Here is a 24153-nt window from a genome sequence, read left to right as displayed (position 1 = left end):
TTCGGTTTGAACGGCAGTTTTTAACATAATTTCTAGGTAACTAAAAGATTTTAAACTTCGTATACTGGTAGAATGGGTTTATAAAACATCTTTTTCTCTTGACTTTATTGAGAAAATTCTATAGTTTGTAAGATATTTGTTGTTGTTTTTTTCTTTAATTTCTGCAATTTCAACCAATCAGTGACGTCTATTGAGTTAAAAAGCATTCTGTGCCGTATGAATATGTCCCTCGTTTAAGAAACAGATTGGGTTTATTTACATTTCTGAAGAAAAAAAGATACCCTTCCCCCACCCCTAATCCTAAAAGAGATTAAAATGCAATAGATCGATTCTAGGGTCATAATTATGGGTGACAATTTCATATGACACCGCTAGAAAAAACTGCCGTTCAAACCGAAAAGATCCTAAAACTTTTCTAATAAATGGATACCATGAAATTTTCTCTGCACTATTTTCTGTTTCATAAGAGAGGAACTTATTGTTGAAAGTTTTATAAGTACAACGAGTGTTACTATTCATCCGGTCTACGGAACAGCCAGCTCGTGAATTTAACGTGCAAGTGGCTGAGCACTCCACAGACACGCGTACTGTTAACATAGTTCTCAAGGAGGTTCAGCGCGACAGAGAATGTGATTAGGCTGGCCCCTTGAAATGCAGATACTACTCATTTTTGCCAGCTGACTCTGGAGCAACGTAAAATAAAGTGTCTTGCTCAATTGCACAATGTGTCGCCGGGAATCGAACATACGACCTTACGAGCGTGATCCGAAAGCCCTAACCCAGTGGTTCTCAACCGGAGTCCATGTGGTCCATATAAGATTTTGTTGCTAATATTCTTATCCAATAAATTGGTTCCTACTATACACAAAATATTTTAACAATTTTTAAAATACAATTCCTAATAATATTTAATTAAAAAAATGTAACATGATTTGATCGAGAAATTCTGTCCTACCACTAAACCACACGACTTCACTGAAAATTTTACCCTGTAAAAAAAAAGCTGCATATGATCATGTGATAAAAATGTAATATTTCTAATTATAATAAATCAATACAAATACTAGACTTCACTATTACTGGGAATCTCTCCTACAAATGCACATCCAGAATAGAGCAAATACTGATCTTTCTCTTCAGGACTAGAAAATAGTGTATAAAAAGTGATCTGTAAAAAGTAGCTGGAAGTGAGGTTTCTTCTCAAAGAACAAAAATAAATTTTAAGAAAAATAACATTTTTGGAACCTGCGTTTTCACACACCACACACCCCCAAGCAAAGTTTGTTCCCGAGCCAGTGCTCTACAAATATATGGTTCAAATGTACAGAAAACAAGACAGACAGGTGAGACAACAAACTGGTATATTAGTTTGACGCTCGAGAAGAATGGAAAAGGCTTTGATGTTTCGAGTCTACGCACTTCGACAGAAAGGTATGAGAGGAGAAAATGGAGAGACAGAGACAGATAGAAAGAGAGAACGGAGAAAGAAAAATATGTCGAGATTAATGGCTTAACATGATGATATTGATATTACCTTTCAACTATATAAGGAATGCTGCTTCTGAGAGATAAGTCTGCGACTCACTGCTTTCTTAGGCATATCAATGTGGAACTCATGTTAATATGTAAGATGTTGAGACCACTTATACTTGAACTGATTTGCTACCTGCTAAGAGCCGTATATGAGTACTGATGTTTGGAACTGACTGTTATTTCTAGCGTCGGAGTTCGACAGTTGTACATAGAAGAAAATGACGAAATCTGTTTAGGTTTCTACGAACAAACTTTATTTCTTGAAAGAGAGTTTGGATGCTATAGTAATTGGTGTCATTGAAATAGTATTACGACAAATGTTGAGAGAGTTTAAATTTTACTGAAATAGTTTTAGAGTCTGGATGTGATTGTAATTGAAATACTATAGAAAAGTTACTGCTAAACATTGTTGCTGGGGATAGTTTGATATGATAATATTAGCTAGATTCAGCCGCTGCCCGTGCCTGTTCGCCATGTCGTTTGCCGGTCGTCTCTGAGTATGGTGGTTGCGTGTTGATTTTATACCGATGGAGAAGCACAGGAAGGGAGGCAGTAAATTTGATAGACGCTGGAGCCCATTCTACGTGAAGGTGTGATTCGCCAGATCCCATCGATCAACGTTGGCAATATTCTTTCCTGGCGAAGTCGCGATTGGTCAGATTCGTTGTTCATGTGGGCAACATTCCAGCGAATCGCGACATTCCGGTCAAATGTTAACTATTCTCACTACAGATATATTTACTTAATTTCATGAGCATGTATAGCGAAACAAATTTAGCGATCATTTCATGAATGTCATTTTGTGCATCAATGACTGGTATTATGGAGATGTACTTGCATAGCAAGTGACTTGATCTGGGATCGTGGGCTGAAACAAAAACAATTACAGCGTGGAAGATGTTATAAGTCATTTAAGAACACACAGCACGAAGTTGTGTCAGTGAACAGGTCGCGATTTCAAAGCGGCGAAAATATTTTGACACAAATTAAATTTAAATGTTTAAGTGAATCTAAATTTAAATGCTGAAGTGAATGCTTAGTCGCATTTCATCTCTGAGTTCAAATTCCGCAGCGGTCGACTTTGAATTTCATCCTTACATTAAGTGCTACTACAAGTTGAGCGCTAGGGTCGATGTAATCAACTAGCCTCCACCCCCAAATTTCAAGCCTTGTGTTTATTGTACACAGAATATCTAATATATGTACAGTTTATGCAGTGAAAGCGCGTGACTTAGTAGTTAAGATATTCAGTTCATGATCGTAAAATTGCGAGTTGTGTCCTTGAGCAAGACACTTTATCTCACGTTGCTCCAGTTCAGTTGGAAATGAGATGCATCTGTAATTCAAAGGGCCAGCATTATCACATACTGTGTCACGCTGAATCTCCATGAAGACTACGTTAAAGATACGCGTGTTTGTGGAGTGCTCAGCCACTCTCACGCCCGTAAACGACAGGATACTAGTTACGGTCTAAACATTAGTTTTATACCCCATACTGTCTTTCCATAAAATTACGGAATGTAACTGTTGTCGCTTTCGGTTTCTATCGCCATTTACTTTCAAGTTTTAGGACAATTTACTTTTAATTTTAACGACGGTAAATTGTACGTTAACTGTTTCTACCAACACCTTCAGTGTCTACATTAATCCTTCACTACTACTTCAGGGTCTACACTAATCCTTACGTTCTGTCCTTCCTTCACAGAAAGTCGTCCCTCTGAAATTCCCATCCGGTACATATTCGTTTCTTTCGGGGTTTTTTCTTCTTTATTTATTGTTTTAGGTTTTTTTTTCATACAGTTGTTGACTTACAACTAGTTTAAAAGAGATGTTAGCCATATCGATTTGGCCATGAGCACAGCCTCATCATCTACAGTGTTTTGAATCAAAATATTGATTCACAACACTGGCGCAATGCCACAAATTTTAGAAGAGGATATAATCGATTAAAAAACTATGCAACTACTTGACCCGTACTTTATTTTGACTCTGTAAAGCAGTGGCGTAACGTGAGAATGTTAACTTCCATTTGTCAGCGTAAAATACCTTCGAAACTGCAAAAATACATGTAGGTGGACTGGCCGGCCTATGCCATCACCACTGCAGTAAGGATCAAAGAACAAAGTTTATCTCAGTAGGATTTGATCTTAAAAGGTAAAAGATTGTATCTTATTATCACAATGCATTTTGACTGGCACGATAATGGTATTTCGAATCTATGGTTCTGTGCGATATACACGATACCATAATGGTAATTCAAGATGCATAACTCTGCATGGTATAATGCTAGAATTACCTCCCTTACAACAGCTTTCTCTTTTTTTTATATTTTTTATTTGAGCAGGAGGAACAGATTTTTTATTATTAAGGCGATAAGCTGGCAGAATCGTTTGCACGCTGGGCGAAATACTTAATAGTATTTCGTCTGTCTTTATGTTCTGAGTTCAAATTCTGCCGGACTCGACTTTGCCTTTCGTCTTTTCTGGTTCGATAAAATAAGTACCAGGTGAGTAATGGAATGGATATAAGCGACTAACCCCAAATTTTAGGCCTTTATGCTTATAGTAGAAAGGATTGTTGTTGTTGTTATTATTATTATTATAGTGACGTCGATGTGATACATTGGCATTCGTAGCTAAAATATGGGCAAGAAGGGATTTTCAGAGGGTTTCTGTTCCGTAGAAAGAAGTAATTGAAGAATGGCGTATAGGAGATTTCTGAATAGTAAATATATATATTTTTGAGATCTTGCTCTTTAACGTAGAGAAAAAGGTATTGTTAGATTGTTTGTTAGTAGATCCTCACCATTTTCCTCGGATTCCTAAAGTTACCTACTTTGTGTGAGGCACACAGAGGCAGCAGAGTTTGATACCATTAATACTACGCTTAAACTCTATCAAGTCAACACCTGCAGGAAAGAAATGAACAGGTAAAAGAGTCCAAAGAGCCGATATTTTGAACAGAAAGGACAAGTCTAATAGTTGTGCAAGGTCTAATGGTTGGACTCAAAAGGGACGAGAGATAGAGAGATAAATAAGTCGAGTGTAAACGAGTAGTGGAAGTATGTGACCAGCTAGCGCCAACGAGCAGAGGCTGTTATAGTAGTAATAGAAAGGATAGATAAAACAGCACATCTGTAGGCTAGAGTGTGTCCATTAGTGATTTAATACTTTCTCTGGATGAGATCCAGAATGTCTGTGTTCATAGCATCAGTACCATCTCTGAAGTGGATGCAGTACTACTTTGCGGGCCTCACCTGAGCCTTATAGGATGTCAATTGCAGCTAAAAGTTAACATATCTTCTGGCTAAAAAGAGGAGACAGTCTTTGAGAGGCGATCCGAGCTACGCTATATATATGCTTTTGCCAGGAGAGATCCTCGGTGATAGTGAGACACATGAGTACTTGGAATGAAAGCACATGATTAGAGGGGGTGTAATGGGGTAGACTTTTCTTGATATGAGTAGCACTTGAGTATTTTGGCTGTTAAAGGAGACGAGATTGGCATGACCCCACTGGAAGATGCTCTCGAGATCTTCGTTTATAGAGTCAATGCAGATTTTACGTTGGATGCTGCATGGTTAGGAAAATTGCGGGAGGAAAATTAATTTTACGTATGTGCATTGTTTGTTTTTGATTTTGTCGACTACACAGTATAGTAGGGTCAGTTGGGCAGCGCCTGCGAGAAAAAAGCACCATGATGCAATTCCCTCTGCCAGAAATTTGGAAATGACATGCTGTACTGCTTGGCATTCGCGCCAGAAGCGCCAATATGAATATTTCTGAGTTTTTGAGTGTCAATCTGAGAATAATGCAATCTGGAGACATGTACCGAGAGTGATAAAAATCAAACATCCAGTCAACATCATGTTTGGAGTGATCACTAGTTATGGCAACGTTATGCCTCTATTTGTCTTCCCACACGGCCTCACATTCAACACGGAGGCCTACATCAAGTGCCTGGAGGAAGTAGTGCTACCCTGGGTCAAGAGGGTGGCTGCTGGAAGACCCCCAACTGGGTTCTGCACCATGCCACACAAGCAGGAGAACCCAGTCGTGGCTGTCACAATTTCTGCAACCACATCACCCCTAACATCTAGCCACCAAACTCTCCAGACTGCAACCCCCTTGTTTAAAATGTGTGGGGTGCAGTTGAGCGAGAAACCAACTGCGTGGCACCTTGGGCAAGTGTCTTCTACTATAGCCTCGGGCCGAACAAAGCCTTGTGAGTTGATTTAGTAGACGGAAGCTGGAAGAAGCCCGTCGTATATATGTATATATATATATATATGTGTGTGTGTGTGTGTGTCCCACCAACATCGCTTGCCAACCGATGCTGGTGTGTTTACATCCCCATAACTTAGCGGTTCGGCAAAACAGACCGATTGAATAAGTACTAGGTTTACAAAGAATAAGTCCTGGGGTCGATTTGCTCGACTAAAGGCGGTGCTCCAGCATGGCCGCAGTCGAATGACTGCAACAAGTAAAAGAGTATATCTAGTAGGATATCTTTTTTTTTACACCAAACACCGGAAGTGACACAACCTGCACTAATTGGTGCAACATAACTAGATGCACAATATGCTACCCTTAAGGGATAGCTCCAGGATGGATCGAAACGATTGTCGTGCTGAATAAACATTCGTACCAAATCTATCTTCTGTTTCTTTCATTGATTATATGTGCGTGCGTGTGTGTCCTTGCCTGTGTTTGTCCCCAACCACCGCCTGACAACCGGTGTTGGTCTGTCTACATCCCCGTAACTTAGCAGGTCTGCAAAGAGGCCGATAGAATAAGTAATAGATTTTTTTTTTAATATATAAGTTGTGGGGTAGATTTGTTCGACTAAAACCCTTTAAGGCGGAGTCCCAGCATGGCCGCAGTCAAATGACTGAAACAAATAAAAGATTTCTTTTAAAATCCACTCAGTCCCATTGAACAGATTTCAACCGTGAGCATAATTTGCCTTCAAAATAAATTCAAGTTTTTCTGCTGATATTAACTTCATAGTTTATGCGTTCAATTATGATGAGAAGGATTATCAAGAAACTGTAGAAAAAGAAATGGCAAGAACGGAAATGGGAATCTTTTATATTACATAAGCCAGCCAACACTAGTTAGTAGACCTAACACGCCGTCCGGTATCACACCACCACCTGGCTCCTACAAGCAATTCCCAGTGTATTTTGGTTGACTTTCCCTTCCTAAACAAGATGATAACGGATCAATGTTGTCTAATAACAACTCATTCCTGATCAATGAGACAGATGATCAAAGGCATTCACCATGACCATCCCGATGTTTAAACAACATCTTGGATCACATTATCCTGTGTGCCTCCCCCTTTCCAAGTTAGCAAGGTGTGAATGAGGGTGATTTAGCCGTCATTTCTAATAGCCGGACAGACCGAAGAGAGAGAGACTGTGAGAGACAAACAAATGCGTTGAAAAACATGTGAGTTCCGGTTTAATTACTATTTTAGCTCCTACACTAAAGAGTTCCTTCACCTTCTCTAATATCCCAACTTCGATTTTTCGCGTATGTTGCATTTATATTTATCTTCTCTGAACTATGTTGCATCAGTTCTACAGTTTATAGACATTCTTGCTCTGCTGATAGTTAGGACTGATTTCCTGTTGTTTGTTGTAGAACTATCATCACTGAATATGTACTGTGTAATCCCTAACAAAACATAAACAGTCTTCACTTATTGAAAATTTTATTTCTCTGTTTAATTTACTAATAATCATTTAAATCTACATATTACATATGGCAGTTTAATTATAAGTTGCTAGTCTGTCGCTAATTAAACTTTTCGCCCTTTATATAAAATAAATTTATAACATTAGTTGCGAGCCGGTTATTAAAATTTAAGCACATACTTTAAAGGAAATTTCAACTCGACAAAGATTGTAAACATCATGTAATGCAATACATATGTGTGTGTGAAACCATTTTGAGTTGACTATTATCGGTGTTATTGTTTTGTCCCTAGGCCACCCTTGAATGAGCACCTTATGACCATTCCGCTGTTGATGAGAATATCTAAAAATTGTTCATTTTCGTTTTTTTGTTGCTTTTTTTTCTCAGACGGTAGGATATAATTTGAAGAAATAAGACTGCTATTTCTCACAGGGCAAACACCTTAGAGCAGAGGTTTTCAAACCGGTACGCGAAATTAGTAAAATCACTGGAATCTTGAAATAACCACAACCAGCTACTTTTCAATACTTTTCTATTTTTATAGAAAAATTTTGAAGCTTCGTCAAATATAGTGAAAACGAAAGAATGCCGAAAGTCAAGACTTTCAAATGTAATTTCTGAAATAGACAGCATATAAGACGCGTTTTTTTTTTTCCTTCCAAAAATATATATCAGAAAAATCAACTAAAGTCCCATACGTGAAGTTTTACTGTAATCATTAAGGGTATTTTCACTATCGTGATTTCTTACTTTATGTTCAGCGGTATGCATGACATAATATATACCATCATATTTTATGCTATGTTACTGACGTAATGTACTGCGAAATTGCTTTCAAGAATATTACGTGCACTATAAACAATGTTTTCCTAAATATGCGCTTCTGAAATTGAAGTGTTTCTTATATACACGTGCATCTTTTATACCATCAAGTATGTGGCTGTCTTATGGTATCTATAAAACGCATGTTGGCAAGACTGCCTTTTGTACCCCCCCCCCCTCCTCCTGCCAAAACACCCCTTTTTTTTTATTTAATTTTTTTTTTTCTACACAAACCCCCGACTACGAAAAATACGAAACTGCAAAAAAAATTGGCAAAAATCAGCATTTTGAAATCCCCCCCCTCCCCTAAATCCATCATTTTAAACTTTTTTCAGAAATTTTTCTTTTTTTTTTCAAAATATTCTGAAAAATACGGAGATTATGATTCTGGACTAGATGCCTGCCTGTGTAATATGAGTTTAAAAAATAAACTTTATACATAGGCAAATAGTAGATAGAAACTTCTTAAGGAATTAGGAATCAAGAAACAAAAATAAGGGTTAACATCCCCATAATTTCAAATGAAATTTTTGGAAATACAAAATGTTATATGGGTGCAGATTTTTATTTTTTATACCAACTGGTGAAAGCAAGGCGCATGTTTTGCTCTTATCATGTCTCCTTGCTTTAACATATACTACTCAGCATGAGAATACAATGATACTAATATCAACTATATGGTTCAGGAAAAACGCCCCAGGGGAATATATTAGATATATATTAATACAGACACTAATCTTATATATTATTGACGTTACACCCTGACTGTGTTTGATATATAGCTTATTCTATGTTGAACTATTATACAAGCAACAACCACGACTAAATATCAAGAGTACTCTGATAGCTTATTTCTGTGTAAAAGCACTGAATGATAATCCCTTGCAGTATTTTATTACATTTAGGTCACCCCTTTTACATCCAGTTGATGTTACTTTTCATCTTCTGAGATCTATAAAATAACTGCCAAATATAATAGTACTAGGATTGATAAAAATGGTTAAAATTCCATAAATGTGATACCCCAGCTGTTCAATAACAGAAACTGAAAAATATATTAATTTTTATATTCCATTTTATTCTATGTTTTATGCTGTTTAAGTATTTCCCCTATATTCAGTGTTACTGCTTATTTTTCTTTTATGAATAAAAGTTTCAAAAGACTGACTAGGCTAGCAATATTGTCATTCTAATTGCCTAATATATGATGCATATATATTCCTGCATATTCTTTTGTACCATTTAGCCAACTAGATAGATTAATATTTTATCTATGTTGTGTTAAGACAAGGAGAGCCCCTGGTCCATCAGGAATCACTGCTGAGATGCTTAAAATATCTGGCTGAGTAGGATGTGGCCTAGTCACCCATATAGTTAATCAGGTTGTCCATGAGGGAGTCATAACTAACGATGGGTGTAGCAGCATTATAGTCAACTGCTACAAAGGCAAAAGTAATACCTTAGACAGAAATAATTACAGAAATAATTGCTGAACCAGGTGGTGCAAGTCACAGAAATGGTCATAGCTCAATTAATTAGGAAGAGAGCATAGATGAAATGTAGTTCAGATTTGTGCCAGGTATATTCCTGGTTGGGGAACTGCAAGAGAAGTATTTAGCCAAAAGTAACATCTGTACCTGGCTTTTGTCAATATGGAGAAAGCCTTTGACAGGGTCCCACTCCTTTATCTGGTAGTCAATGCGGAAGCTAGGGATAGATGAGTGGTTAGTGAGAGCTGTACAAGCCATGTACAGGGATGCTGCCAGTAAGGTGAAGGTTGGCAACAAGTATAGCAATGAATTCAGTGTACAAGTAGGAGTTCACCAATCCTCAGTTCTCAGCCCCTTCTTGTTTGTCTTAGTCCTCCAAGCCTTAACAGAGGGTTTCAAGACTGGCTATCCCTGGGAGTTCCTCTATGCTGATGACCTTGTTCTTATATCTGAATTACTACCTGACCTAGAAAAGCAATTTCAGGTGTGGAAAAAAGGCCTGGTATCTAAGGGCCTTAGAAATAATTTAGCAGAAACCAGAGTCCTAGTAAGTAAGGAAAGAGATAAATCACAAGTCTCTTCAGGGAGATGGCCCTACTTAACATGTAAGAAGAGTGTTGGTATAAACTCCATATGTTGTATTCAGTGCAGGCTTTGGACACATAAGAGTTGTAACAGTATCACAGGAAGATTAACAGAGAATATAATCTTTGTGTGGCAAATGTGCAGGTACAATAAGCATTAAAAATGCGAAGACAATAGACTCCCTCAAATGCTTGGCGGGATCATTAGAAGTAGTAGATAGCTTCTGTTACCTAGGAGACCAAGTTAGCAGCAGTGGAGGAATTTCTGAAAGTGTAGCTGCTAGAACAAGAAATGGCTGGGCAAAGTTCAGAAAGCTTCTACCTTTGTTGGTAACTGAGGGCCTATCCCTCAGAGCGAAAGGCTGATTTTATGATGCCTGTGTATGTACAGCTATGTTACAGAGCAGTGAAACATAGGCTTTGACTACAGAGGACTTGCAAAGGCTTGAAAGAAATAAAGCTAGCATACTACGCTGGATGGGTAATGTCAGTGTGCATACATGACAGTGTAAATGATTTACCAGGAAAACTGAGTATAAGAGACAACAGATGTTGTGTGCAAGAGATAAGACTGTGCTGTTTTGGTCATGTGATGTGTATGGATGAGGACAGCTGCGTAAGTGCTGAGCTCTAATTGTGGAAGGGAAAGATGTGGGACAAAATGGTGAGAAAGGATTTTCAGATGCTAGGCCTCATTGAGGAAATGACAAGAGACTAGGGGATGTGGTGATTTGCTGTATTTGTAAAGACACATCAAGCTTAGTAAAATCACTGTCTTCTACACATACAGGCTTGTCCTTTCAGGATCCGGTGTCATATAAAAAGCACCTGTGCTGGTGCTGCATGAACGCACCCATGCTGCTACTGTGCAAACACACTCGTGCCTGTGGCATGTAAAAAACACCCAGCACACATTAAGTACTTGGCATTAGGAAGGGCATACAGCCATAGAAACCATGCCACAACAGACAATTGGAGTCTGAACAGCTCCATGTCAAACCACCCAACCCATGCCGGCATGGAGAGCAGGCATTAAATGATAATGATGATGTTGTTACAATGTCTCATCTTCAATCAGTCCAAAACTTAAAACATGACAGGTATCTAACAATAAAAGAGTCAGTCATTCAGTTAACATCTGGGTTTTTTTTTCCATGCTAGCATGAGAAACTTATTTGAAGCAGGGTTTTGTGGCCAGATGCACTTTTTGTTGCAACTCCTTACTGGCTTTTTAAGTAAGGGATTTTGTTTATCCCATTGGTTTCCAAAAACTGCAATTGTCATATTGTGAATAAAGACTGTCATAAGTGACAAAGGTAATTCTGCCATAATTTAACAAGATGATGCAACCAAAATTCCAGGACACACACACAAGTTTCTATCTACCAGATTCTTCTAACAAGTTATTGGTTGACCCAGGGCTATAGTAGAAGACACTTGCCCAAGATGCTGTGTAATGAGACTGGATCTAGAATTGTGGTTGCAAAGTGAAGTTGTAAATTATACAGCCAAGCCTATTTCTATTAAAGTAATATATTAGAAAAATGAAATTGGATTTTGTAACAATTTTCTCTTTGGAATAAAATGACTAAAAGTATTTGTATAGAAGACTAGTTGGTATCAAAATTAGCATCTTTGTTGTGAAAATATTTTTATGTTGTGTTAGTAAATTATTGATAATTTCATTACAGATTTGTATATTGCTTTTTTTGTTGTTGTTTTTTTTTTCTTTAAGCAGTTTATTTTAAGGAAAATGTCCAGTTCTGGTTCATCCCTGACAAAGTTTGTTTCAGAGAAAGAATTGGATGAAAAAAGACAACAGCGACAAAAAGAATGGGAAAAAGTTCGTCAACCAGATCAGCCACTTGGTAAGTTCTTGGAATTTCGTTTCTTAAAAATGATGAGTTTGGTATGTTAAAATTACCATACTTTTGATTATTTGGTGACTGCAGTAATCACTTGAGCCATAAATGAAGTGGTTCTTAACCTGGGTATTATAGATTTGACATATGCTTTCCTTCTTGTGAGCTCAAAACACCCAACACCTTAGAAATAAAATATTTAACTCTTTAGCATTTAAACCAGCCCAAATATTCTACCTATTCTATATTCAAACAAGCCAGATCTGGCCTCTCACACCTACTCTGCAATATTATTATAAAAATAAGCAATTGCATTATAAACATCTTGAAGTGGCAAGATAGTGTATGATTAATTTAGAACAATGAGAATAAACAAACATTACACTTGACACTAATTTGAATACTAAAGGGTTAAACCAGCTACAATACTTATATTTTAAATGTAATAAAATAAAGTCTTTATCAGGATTAGAATATGAGTAAGACATTGTCTTATTAGTGAGCAGAAAGCACAACTGATTCTGTACCAAGATCCATTGTATATTCCTTACATAAGTCTTTACCTTTAGTAATTGAATTTTATATACTTAAATTCTTGACTAATTCATGCATTTATCTAAAAAGATGTGCAAGACATTGATGGGATGCTATAAGAGAGTATGGATAAGAAACCACTATGCAAAATAAGTTGCTTTTTGTTTTGTTTTGTTTTTTTGCAAAACATTTATAAAACACTTTTTGGTAAACAAAGGTGTGCTGAGTTATAAAAGTTTGGGAATCAATAAACTTATGAAAGCAAGCTAACATTTGAAAATAACTTATAGATTTGGCACACCATTGATACCTTATTATTTTTGTTGGCATGTAAACTGTATTGAACATTGTGTTATGTACTGTTTGGTTATTGTTGTTGTTGTGTATCATATGCAAACCCCATGGTGTGCAGAGTGTAAAGTGAATGTTGTGCCACCCACAGATCTATTGTTCCAAATATTCCATACCTCTACCTTTTGGAGGACCATAATGCCCTTCAACATGGAAGAGATTATTGCATGAGGTACAGATGGTGATCTAGACATGTTTTTTGTTTTTTTCTGTTTCTAATTTTCTAATATATTTTTGTATGGAAATTGTTGTTTGATCCCTGGTCAATCCTGATTGAGCAGACCCATTATCAAAAGCAATCCAGCAATATTTTTTTATTCAAATATTATATATCTACATATATCTACGGTGGCACATAAAAAGCACCCACTACACTCATGGAGTAGTTGGCGTTAGGAAGGGCATCCAACCGTAGAAACATTGCCCGATCAAACTGGGCCTGGTGCAGCCTTCTGGCTTCCCAGACCCCAGTTGAACCATCCAACCCATGCTAGCATGGAAGCGGACGCTAAAGGATGATGATGATGATACATTATCCAATATAGTTTTAAACAATTTTTAAGATTGAATAATTTCATTTAAGGAGATTTGGCTGCTACTTCTAGTAGTTCAGACAACCAAGTAGAGGCTTCCTCATCTCATTTGTATGACATTTAAGTTTTGGTGGTGGTCAATGTGACAGTGGGTCAATGAATTTAGTTCAAGCACAACAGATGTGATGGTGTACTTCCCAGCACAATGTTAGGTTATTGATGCAGTTAAGAGTCTTTTTCAGAACTGAGTGGGCAGGGGAGATAATCTCGTAGTGTTGTGAGGTGTTGCAAATGTATTTGGGTGTTGGGTGGTAATTGAATGTGTAGCAGGAGGGAGTGCATATGTGTAGAATTTTGCTGCAATTAATTGTACTCTGCACTTTGTCTCTTTGTTGTACTTACTGTTCGTATTTCTGGGAATTTCATTTGAGACTGCAGTGAAAAGAGTTGAGATAATAGTTGGGATGTCCAGCAGGTGTGTTATGATTCCTTGAGATTTGATTGAGAAGGTACCACTATTGCTATTAATACTTCTGCCTGCTGCAGACTACTCATCACCCAAGATTCACTTCATGGAAGCTTCAGGTGGATGCCACTCACTATTATAAGTGTGGGTGACAAGGGACCGAGACTTCTGGCATCAAGCTAAGTAAAATTGTGGTTGTCCTTGCATACAGACATGTCCCCTGCATCCCTATTCAGCTGAGTGGCCTTAATCTTGCAGGCTCATGTTTGCTGGCACCACATAAAAAGTGCTTGTGCCATGTAAAAGCACCCAGTACAATCTATAAAGTGGTTGGCATTAAGAAGGGCATCCAGCCATAGAAACTATGCCAAAACAGACATGGATCCCAGGCAGCTCTTTGGGGTCAACTCCTATCAATTTGACCAACCTGTGCCAGCATGGAAAACAAATGTTAAATGATGATTATGATCTTTGTTTTATTTGTTTGCAGCTCAGAATTCAAATAAATCCTTGCTAGGATCTTGTGTTAACAACAGAAAGCCTTACTTTTGTGTCTTTTCCTAAAGAGATTCTGAAGTTGACCATATCACTAGGTCTAAAATCTGGCTAACATCTTCAACAGAATAAATCACTTGAGAGGAAATATTAGGTTACAATTGTTATTATTATAGTTTAGCTATAAGTCAGCCTATTTAAGAAATTCTGTGTTCATAAGTGTTCCTGATGTACCCATCCTGTCCTTTTTTTCAGACACAGTATATTTAGGATTATATTATTCTGTATATCCTCCTTTTTCTAAAATGATGGGATGTAATTTGAGAGAGATTCGACTGCTATTTCTAGCAGATTAAGGCTTTATTGTTGGTTTGAAGATAGTTTTTGTGTTCCACATTATCATTAATGTAATTCTATTTTATGATGTATATCCATTAGTTGTACATCATTTCAGTAATTTGGTTGACCATGATCTTATTGCCAATCAATTACTGCCAATATGATTATCAGAAGTATTGAAATATTGCATCTTGAAATCATATGTTTTATCTTTAGAGTGTCCAGAAGAAGTGGTAGATAATCGTTCTTTATTCGATAAACTCCAAGAACAGAAGAAAAAGAAAGAGGACGAATATGAAGAAGAACAACGAAACAGTAAGTTTTTGTCGCATGTTCATTACCTTGTTTTAATATCCTTATTTAGTTAAGTCCCTTTGCTCTCAAATTTCAAATCTTGATAGGGTTGACTTCACTTTTCACATTTTCAATTGACAAAATAAGTACTTGTCAAATACTGTGGTTGATCTAATTGACTGTTCCATCTCAAAATGTTTGTGGCCTTGTACCATTGATAAAGATCAAAATGTTAGAAACCTAAAATTAATCTCTGTATTCTCAAATCTAAACATTATCACTTTTGAAATCAGTTCACCCAAAACTGCCCATTGGTTTTATGATATAGATTTCCTGTTTTAAAACAGAAAATCTCCATCAAAATTTTGAATTTTCATCAATATTTCACCTTAAATCATGTTGTTAACATCAGCTTAATAACCCTTTCTATTGTAGATACAAAGCCTGAAATTATTGGGGAGGGAGCTAGTCGATTACATTGACCCCAGTGCAGGACTAGTTCTTATTTCATCGACCTCGGTGAAATTTGATCTCAGAATGTAAGGACAGACAAAATGCCACTAAGCATTTTGCCCAACGTGCTAACAATGTTGATTTGCTGATAACTCTGGTTTGTCTTGAGATTTTGTATTTCTATGGGTTCAGCTCATTATGATTCTTACAATACTGGAGCACTGCCATAAAATATTTCAAGAATTTTGGAGTGGTAGAATTAATAAAGTGCAGACAAAATGCTTTGTGATATTTAGTTAACCCTGAAAAACTTGGAAGTTTTTTTTTTGTGTTGAAGCCATTTCTTTTGCTGCAAAAATTTTTTATTTAATTTAAATTATTGGTGCTGTAAATTAATACTATATCTTCAACTTCTTATCCCAATTTTTTGGTAAAAGAAGTTTTTTCATTTTAAGTTTGGGCTTTAAATTTCAAAAAATGTTCTGTGGAAACATAGACTGGACCACTGTGATCCTGTCATTAGTGTGTCTTAGTCTGTAGATAAAAATGGTAATTTTGTATCAAGAAACATGTTCTCAAGTTTTCATTAGTGTTTGAGAACTTCTATGGGACACTTGACCAGCAGGTTAGATACTATTCACTGAAATGAGCTGCACGATGATAATTAATGGCAGTGTTTTTCAACCTGATTGATACAGGAGCATACAATGCTTTTTTGTTGTTTATTGAAAAGTACCCATAATTCAAACAGAACAAACACCTATCTAGACTTAAATTTCTTAAAATGTTTGCTGAAGAACTCCTTGGTGATGGAGAATCTGAAGACGTAATTTCAGTATCCAAAAGAGAAATAAACAGGTAGCTCATGAGGATTTTGCAGGATTTGTCTTTCAGGGGAAAAAAAGGAGAAGAGTAGAATTAGCTGTCAAAAATATCAGATTTTTGCAAGTGAAAGCCACAGAGATCAAACAGTTTTGTACTTGAACTGTGTAAATAAAATTTTTTTGTTTTGTACATATTTTTCAATGAAAATCTGACTTGGACCAGTGTGGTCACCTTCATGTTTTATGTAACTTTAATTTTTTTTCATGTTTTCTAGGGTTAATCTTCAAATTAGAGCATAATATGTTGACAAATTGCTGTTCTCTTTCCTACACTGAGAAAACAATTTAGATAGTATTTAAAGAGAAAATTTGGTTGGTGAGCAGTGACAGATGAATATTTTGAGTTTGGGTGTCAGTGGTAGAAGAGGCAACTTTATATTAATGAATAAAAGTGTTTTTTATTGAAAAGTAGTTTAGGTCATTTCTGTGAAGCCACTATTTACCTCAGATATGTAAGTATCTGAATTAAGCCTAACGTCCTGTTCAGTGATGTGGGGATGAATTTTGGTGTGCAGATACAGTCAGAATGCCTACTGTGTCCCTTCCTGCTGGCCATGGCTTCAAAGCTTCCATTGCAGCTATCCATATCATGTCTTACAGCTTTTACACTGTTCACAGAACACTGAGCAAACAGTCATGATGTGGGCATTTTGATACCCAGCACAAATCATCATGATACAGGTAACTTTTTTCCAGTATTCAGATGGCTTCCAGTCCTCCATGTCAGCTATCTTATTCTCAACTCCAACTTTAATCTTTATGCTCTCCAGCACTGTTGACTATTCACCAGTACATCAAGCTGCTCCTGAAAAAGGGGACATGAAATATCAAATTTAGATCGAACACACTATAGTCAGCAGCTGTTTGTGATGTAAGAAGTAGTTTTGAATGAAAAATATCTTTACATGTGAACACATATATCTAACTTTTTATTCTTTCAAATGTTATAATTGTCCATTCTTCCTCTGTTTCTCAGGAAATTCAGTAAAAGGTTTAGAAGAGGATGAGGTCAGCTTTTTGGATTACATTTCTAAGCAACAAGAAAGATTACAGAAAGAAAGAGAAAAAGAACAAGCAAATGTTATGGAAGAAATGTCTATATCCTTTGAATGATGGACCTGTTTCCAGGGCCAAATTGAAATAGTTTCTAAATATTTCTGTATCCAAAACATTTTAGACACATCTTACATTTTTTTTCTTTTTATTTCTATGTTTAAGAAGTGTGATTGTTAAATTATTAACAGATTAGTTTTGTATCTTGAAGTGTTTTAACTTAATCATGTCACTGATGCTGCATTAAGTTTTAGATTTGTCTCATCTTTTATACATATAGAGAGAGATAGTGTCACACTTAGCTCAGGTAAAACAATGTCAGTTTATCAGTTAAAATATAATCTAAAATATGAGTTATATCCAATCATTGACACTATGCATTGTCCCAGTTTGCCCATCTGCAAATATACAGTACATGTTTAATGTAATTGATGACTTTCTTTAGCTTGCAATACTTGAACTCATAACTTTTCAGTTTCATTAACAAAATTATTTATTACAGGAAACCACACCTTCAGTTTTTTGTATACAATTAGTTATGTGTATTGTTGCATCCTCCTTAACTGTTTACGCTGCAGCTTTGACCAAACTCAAAGAAAATAAACCTGAAGAGAAGAAATTTTCACGTGCCCAAGTAGGAGCTACTAAAACAAAATCTCAAGCTCAACTGTTGCTAGGTGCTGTGAAGAGGAAAGGGTATTGACTTTGTGCTTCATTATCTGGATTCTTTTATTGTAATTTGAATATATGATTAGATTTTTATGCATTCAATATATAGCATTATATATATTCTTTTACTTGTTTCAGTCATTTGACTGAGGCCATGCTGGACCCCCAGGACTTATTTCTTAAGCCTAGTACTTAATCTATTGGTCTCTTTTGCTGAACTGCTAAGTTACTGGGGCATAAGCACCAACACCAGTTATCAGGTGGTGATGGAGGGACAAATACACACACATATATATAACAGTCTTCTTTCAGTTTCCATCTACTAAATCCACTTTCAAAGCTTTGGTTGGCCCAAGGCACTTGCCCAAAGTGTCACACAGTGGGACTGAACCTGGAACCATGTGATTGGGAAGCAAGCTCCTTACCACACAGCCACATATATTTGAAATGGATATTTTCTTCCAAAACCATTCAGAAGCTTATTGAACTTTATAATGATAATTAATAGATAACTTTTATTTGTTGTTGTCCTTTGTTATTTAATGTCTGTGAGTTTATTACAATGATGAGGTGGTGAAGCACGAGCTTTGAACGTTGGGCCTCACAGAGGTGATATTGAGTGACCGAGACCTTTGGAGATATGCTGTACTTGAGAAGACTCGGCAAGCCAAGTGAAACAATAACCGTGGCCTATACCAGTGCAGCATAACCAGCCCATTTAAAAGTATCCTTCAGTCATTGGGTAATAAACTGTGCTTGCAAAGACTTGTTGAGGCAAGTGAAGTCATCATGGCTGATGTCAGTACTGCCTTACTGGCACCCGTGCCGGTAGCATCTAAAAAACACCAATCAACCAGTCGTTGCCAGTGGCGCCTGACTGGCTCCCATGCCGGTGGCACATAAAAAGCACCATTCAAGCATGGTCAATGCCATTACTGCCTGACTGTCCCTCATGCCAGTAGTATGTAAAAAGCACCCACTACACTCTCGGAGTGGTTGGTGTTAGGAAGTGCATCCAGCTATAGAAACCTTGCTGGATCAGATTGGAGCCTTGTATAGCCTTCTGGCTTGCCAGTCTTCAGTGAAACTGTCCAACCCATGCCATCATGGAAAGCGGATGTTAAATGACGTTGATGATGAAGAGCAACAGTTTAAAAACAATTTTCAGAATAATAATACTTTAATCCAAGTTGATGAAAGAACATACTTCTGGAGGAGTTGTTTTTGATAGGATTGTCAAGGATACCTGTTACATCAATGGCATGACATAAGGTGTGTAGACCACACAGGGTGGTCCCTTAATATACATGTCTCTGCTGTAGTTGAAGTTATATTAAATTTAAAGAAGGCAGTGGCCAGTCTGGCTCCTGCATATGACTACCAAAACCAATACTGTATTACTGTGTTGCATGAAAACTTAATAGTAAAGTGGAATCTAGTTTACATAATGTCATTAACCAAGAGATTTTAATTAAGATTCCATTCATAGTGATGGGATTAATCATTCTGGTTAAAACAAAGCAGAGGAGACAATTAGTTAGCATTCGATCTGGCTATATTCAGCCCAAATATTCTACTTGTTTTATTTTTAAACCAGGAAGATCCAGCCTCTCACACCTACCTTGTAGTGTGAATCTAAAAGTAAACAATCACATCATTGAAGTCTTGAAGCTACGAGAATAAACAAACATTACTTTTGACAGAGTAATCTGAATGCTAAAGGGCTTCAAGGAAGTATTGACTAACTATTAACAATTCTGTATTACAGTAATTAAATTTGTTTCATGATGGGAGCACAATTTTCTTTCACTTTTTGTTGTTGGCTTGTTTTTTCACTCTATCCTTCTTGTCCCCACTTCATCATTTCTTTCAACTATTCATTTTGAATTTTATCCAAAGATCCATTTCCTTTTTATTGTAGGAGTCCTGAAAAGACAAATGTGGAAATTTCTGAGAAAAAACAAACAGGTAATTCTGATATTTATTTATTCCACTATGGAATTTCTAAATTTCCCAAGTGACAAGTTGAACACCGTGTAAATTGAAAGAGAAAGGTATACCATTCAAACCAAAAAATGGGAATCTGCTTTCGCAAGTAGTTGGGATGGCAAAACCTCAAAACTGTGGCAATTTGATTGAGATGATTAATGGAAAGATAGATCACATCTAATATAGAAAATGAAATGGGAGAGCTTAGATATTTTATCAGTTGAATTCTTATACAGATAAACCCATATTCATCTCTAGTTAAAACTTAAAATAGCCTCAAAGCAAATTTTCATAAGCATGAAACAAATTAAAACAAACTCAAAACAAATTAAAATAATCTCAGAGCATGTTTAATTGTAGATATTTAGATAGAACATATTAGATGTCTATGTTTTGATTTGTTTGAACTTTCACTTATTTATTTTGAAATTAGAATTTATATTACACTCACGGAGTGGTTGGCGTTAGGAAGGGCATCCAGCCGTAGAAACATTGCCAGATCAGACTGGGCCTGGTGCAGCCTTCTGGCTTCCCAGACCCCAGTTGAACCGTCCAACCCATGCTAGCATGGAAAGCAGACGCTAAATGATGATGATGATGATGATTCATTTGCCTTAGACAAACAATGCAGCATTTATTTATGAATGATGAAAGTCAATCTCAAAGCAACAATACTCTTACTCAAGCCCTCTGCTTCCTATGGAGCATATGCTATTAATGATTTTTCTCTTCTCTTCCTGATTCTGGTTTCTTTTCTGCTTTCTCTCCAGTTGGATCCCTTCTCAGCTCTGCCTTAATATCCCACCTCCAATTATTTTTAGGACATCCTCTCTTCCACTCCCCTTGTGGGTCCCATGCCAGGACCTCACATATAATGCAGGATGCTGGTTTCCTTAAATTCTGGCCCAACCATCCCCACTTGTACTTCAGGATCTATTCTTCCAATGGCACCTACCTCCCTCCTTCTGCAACAGCTCTTCACTTCTCATCTTCTACAACCATCTAAATTTAAGAACCCAAGTTGCAGTTTTGGTGTTTTTCCTGCTGGTCAGAATGGGAGTCATCCTTACAGCTTCCTTTTGGATTTTGCTGCACCACATCAAATGTTTCCTTGAGAAAAAGCCTTTCTCTTCCAGGTCTTGTTAATTTTGAATTGTCATTGATGGAACTTAAGCAGCTTATTAATTAATTACCACTCAGTAGTGTAATATTTTAAGTATTTATCCTGCTCACAATCCTGTTAATATCATAGAGCTACCTGTGTAGCTTTAATGCTGAGCTTTATTAAGATGTTGGCATAACCAGTTGTTTTTGTTCTATAACAACCTATTGCAATTCTCTCCTAGATTTTGACCAAAAAGGTCATCACCATCATCACCCATTTTTTTCCATACTTGTATAGATTGAGTGAGTGTCTTGCATAGATTGAGCACAGTGTCTTGCCCATTCTTTAATTCTTTGTCATTTCCTTCATGAGATTTAGCCTCTTGAGATGTCTTTACCACTTTTTTCCATGTCTTTCCTTTCTGCAGGTTCCTTCAACTTAGGTTGCTTGGCACTTATTTACCCAATAGTCTGTCCTCCATTCACACTGCATTTCCATACCAGCTTAGTCTTTTCTTTTGTATACTATATCGGATTCCAATTATTTCCAGTTTTCCTCTCAGCTCATTTGTGCTTCATCATGCACTCACTAATATTATATATCCAGCATAGAGCAGAGCATCTTTGCTTCATTTCACTCAAGCATTTGCATCTTCTCTGCATTCAGTGCCTATGTTTTGTTATCATACAAAGGGGTGTTGAAAAGTTCCTAGCTTTAAGGGTATTGCAAAAGGCCTAGTTGGAAGCCCAACGTTCCAAGTTCTTTTATATGGCTTAGAAAAACTGAAGGACCACTGTAATAAGTGTGTGAATCTGAGAGGGGAATATGTTGAATAAAATCATAATTAACTGATCCTCCTGTTTTTTCTTTTACCTAATACCAAGAACTTTTCAGCACCTCCTTGTACAACATTTTACTTTGTATGCAAGCATCATACAACCTACATTTCAATGAAGGGGAAAATTCTTTTGTTGCCGGCAGAGATAATAGTTCTCTGAACTTTTTCCACCCTATCTTTACCCTAGCTATTGTGCTTTCAGAACTTCCACTTCTTCTGCTAATTAGGTCGTCTAGGTTCAGAAACCATCATCTACTTCTAAGAAACCTTCATATCTTTTGCAAAAATATAATTCATGGATGTTGTTAATGCTAACACTCTTACAGACAAAATTTTTCTTGTCACCCTACCTTTTTTTCCACTGCATTTATACACTCACAGTTTACATTGGGTACAAAATATTAAATTCCTACTTACTCTTTTTTTTCATATTTAATACAGCCATGTCTCCAATGGAGATTAAATCTTGTTTTCTTTCTTATTAAAACTTAGTAAAACTTATTCCTACCAAACATTTTTTATATGCACTTGGTGTGTCAGTTTATTTGGCTATAATATAAATGCAAGCATTAAATAGCAGTAATATTTCATTTTAAGCCCATAGATTCTTATTGGTCATGAATCAAACATAGCAAAATTTGGACTTATTTTCCATCAGCTGCTTATCTTTACATCAAAAATACTGTTTATATTTTTTTGGAAACTTTTTTAGTGTATTTTTTAAATCTAAATTTTTGTCAAATCTACTGAATCAGTTATAATCCTGAATCCTTATATATATATATATATATTTTTTTTTTTTTTTTTTTTTTCATGTTTAGAGCCTTCAGAAGAAATTCCTAAGAAAGTATTTAAATCGAACATTGCTCAAGTGAGATACATTCTTCCAAGTATTGGTATCTACTCAAATGCCAGCTCTGATTCAGAAACATCAAGTAGTGAAGATTCTGACCTTGATGCTCCCTGTATGATGACAAGTTCTTTACACACAGAACATGAGCTAAAACGAATGACACGTGACCGAGTACAATTATGAAAACTTTCCACAAAATTTTTAAATATGTAAATCTTAGCAGATCTGTGTTTTATTCTGTGAATTATTTACATAGAATCAGTCTAAAAGAAAAAGAAAAGAAACAAAACTTTGGCATTGTACAAAGAAAGAAGCCTTAATTTAGTAAGATATCCCCATTTTTGTGATACCTTGCTTCATAATAACTTGCTACAGCTGTTTCTGTATTCTAAAGGGATAATGTAAAAATAATTCCTTATAAATGTTTTCCAGTAATGTACTGGGAATATCCCTTTAAATCCCTTGATTAATATAAAAAAAAACATGTAGATTTAATAAATGTATTATTTTAACTATGAATGGCTGAAATGTATTGCCTTTGTAAGTAAAATTTTCAATAAGTATCTCACACTATTTTAGCATTCTACAGGTTTTTATTAGAAGTAATACCCCTGCATGTGTATGCATGCACATTTGTATCTGAAACTGCATCTGCCTACATCATAGTATCCTTGTAAAATATCTGGCTTCTTTCAAACTGGAACATACCAAAGTGTTATTTACTACAATTTTCTGGTTATTAAATGACCTTTGTTGACAATCCTGTGTTGAAATATGTTCATCATTTACCAAACTAGATTCTTCCATAAAGTCTATTCAATGAAAATTTGAGCAATGAGTCTGATATTGACAATATAGACTCTAACACATACAAGACAATAAGATATGTAATGATATGCCAAAAGTAAAGTCAACAAAATGATAACTGAGGGCATGAATTAATTTTTAAAATCTATAATATTACCTGTGTGACATTTTATGATTACTCTTATCCCAATGGTGAATGTAACAAGAGCGAAAAAGAACCTTTATACTTTCAGAAATAAAAAAAGAAATAATGAAATTTAAAGTATGTGTAACTATGTAAATGTTGTAAATTGTTATCTTAAAATTCTGTCGGTGCCTGGCATCTTGAGTTAAGATCTGCTGTAGCTTTGGGTCAGCTTGTGAGTGGAAATGGTAGAGCATGTGTCTGTGTGTAAATGCGGGCATGGCTGTGTAATAAGAAGTTTGCTTGCCAATTACCTGATTTCAGGTTCAGTCCCATTGCAAGGCACCAGGCCAATCAAAGCCTTCGGAGTGGA

General features: G+C 36.2%; 1 protein-coding gene across 5 annotated transcripts; it reads left to right on the top strand.

The window, feature by feature from the left end:
• Nucleotides 1-23931, top strand: LOC115209785 (PSME3-interacting protein). 5 transcript variants are annotated; one of them, XM_036501361.1, is made up of 7 exons: nt 1-4; nt 11867-11999; nt 14928-15026; nt 17319-17440; nt 17967-18091; nt 19986-20032; nt 22818-23931. In XM_036501361.1, the coding sequence occupies exons 2-7, from the start codon at nt 11885-11887 to the stop codon at nt 23030-23032; spliced, it is 723 nt and encodes a 240-aa protein (XP_036357254.1). In that variant the 5' UTR covers nt 1-4; nt 11867-11884; the 3' UTR covers nt 23033-23931. The 5 variants fall into 5 exon arrangements, with proteins under 5 accessions (XP_036357254.1, XP_036357252.1, XP_036357253.1 ...); XM_036501359.1 differs by lacking the exon at nt 1-4 and adding an exon at nt 3370-3408; XM_036501360.1 differs by lacking the exon at nt 1-4 and adding an exon at nt 6968-6986 and having other exon boundaries at nt 11870-11999.
• The last annotated feature ends 222 nt before the right edge of the window (nt 23932-24153 follow it).

This window comes from Octopus sinensis, linkage group LG3 (genome assembly GCF_006345805.1).
Source record: "Octopus sinensis linkage group LG3, ASM634580v1, whole genome shotgun sequence".
NCBI lineage: Eukaryota > Metazoa > Mollusca > Cephalopoda > Octopoda > Octopodidae > Octopus > Octopus sinensis.
The sequence above is the reverse complement of the archived record's forward strand: the minus strand, read 5'-3'. Positions and strand labels throughout refer to the sequence as shown.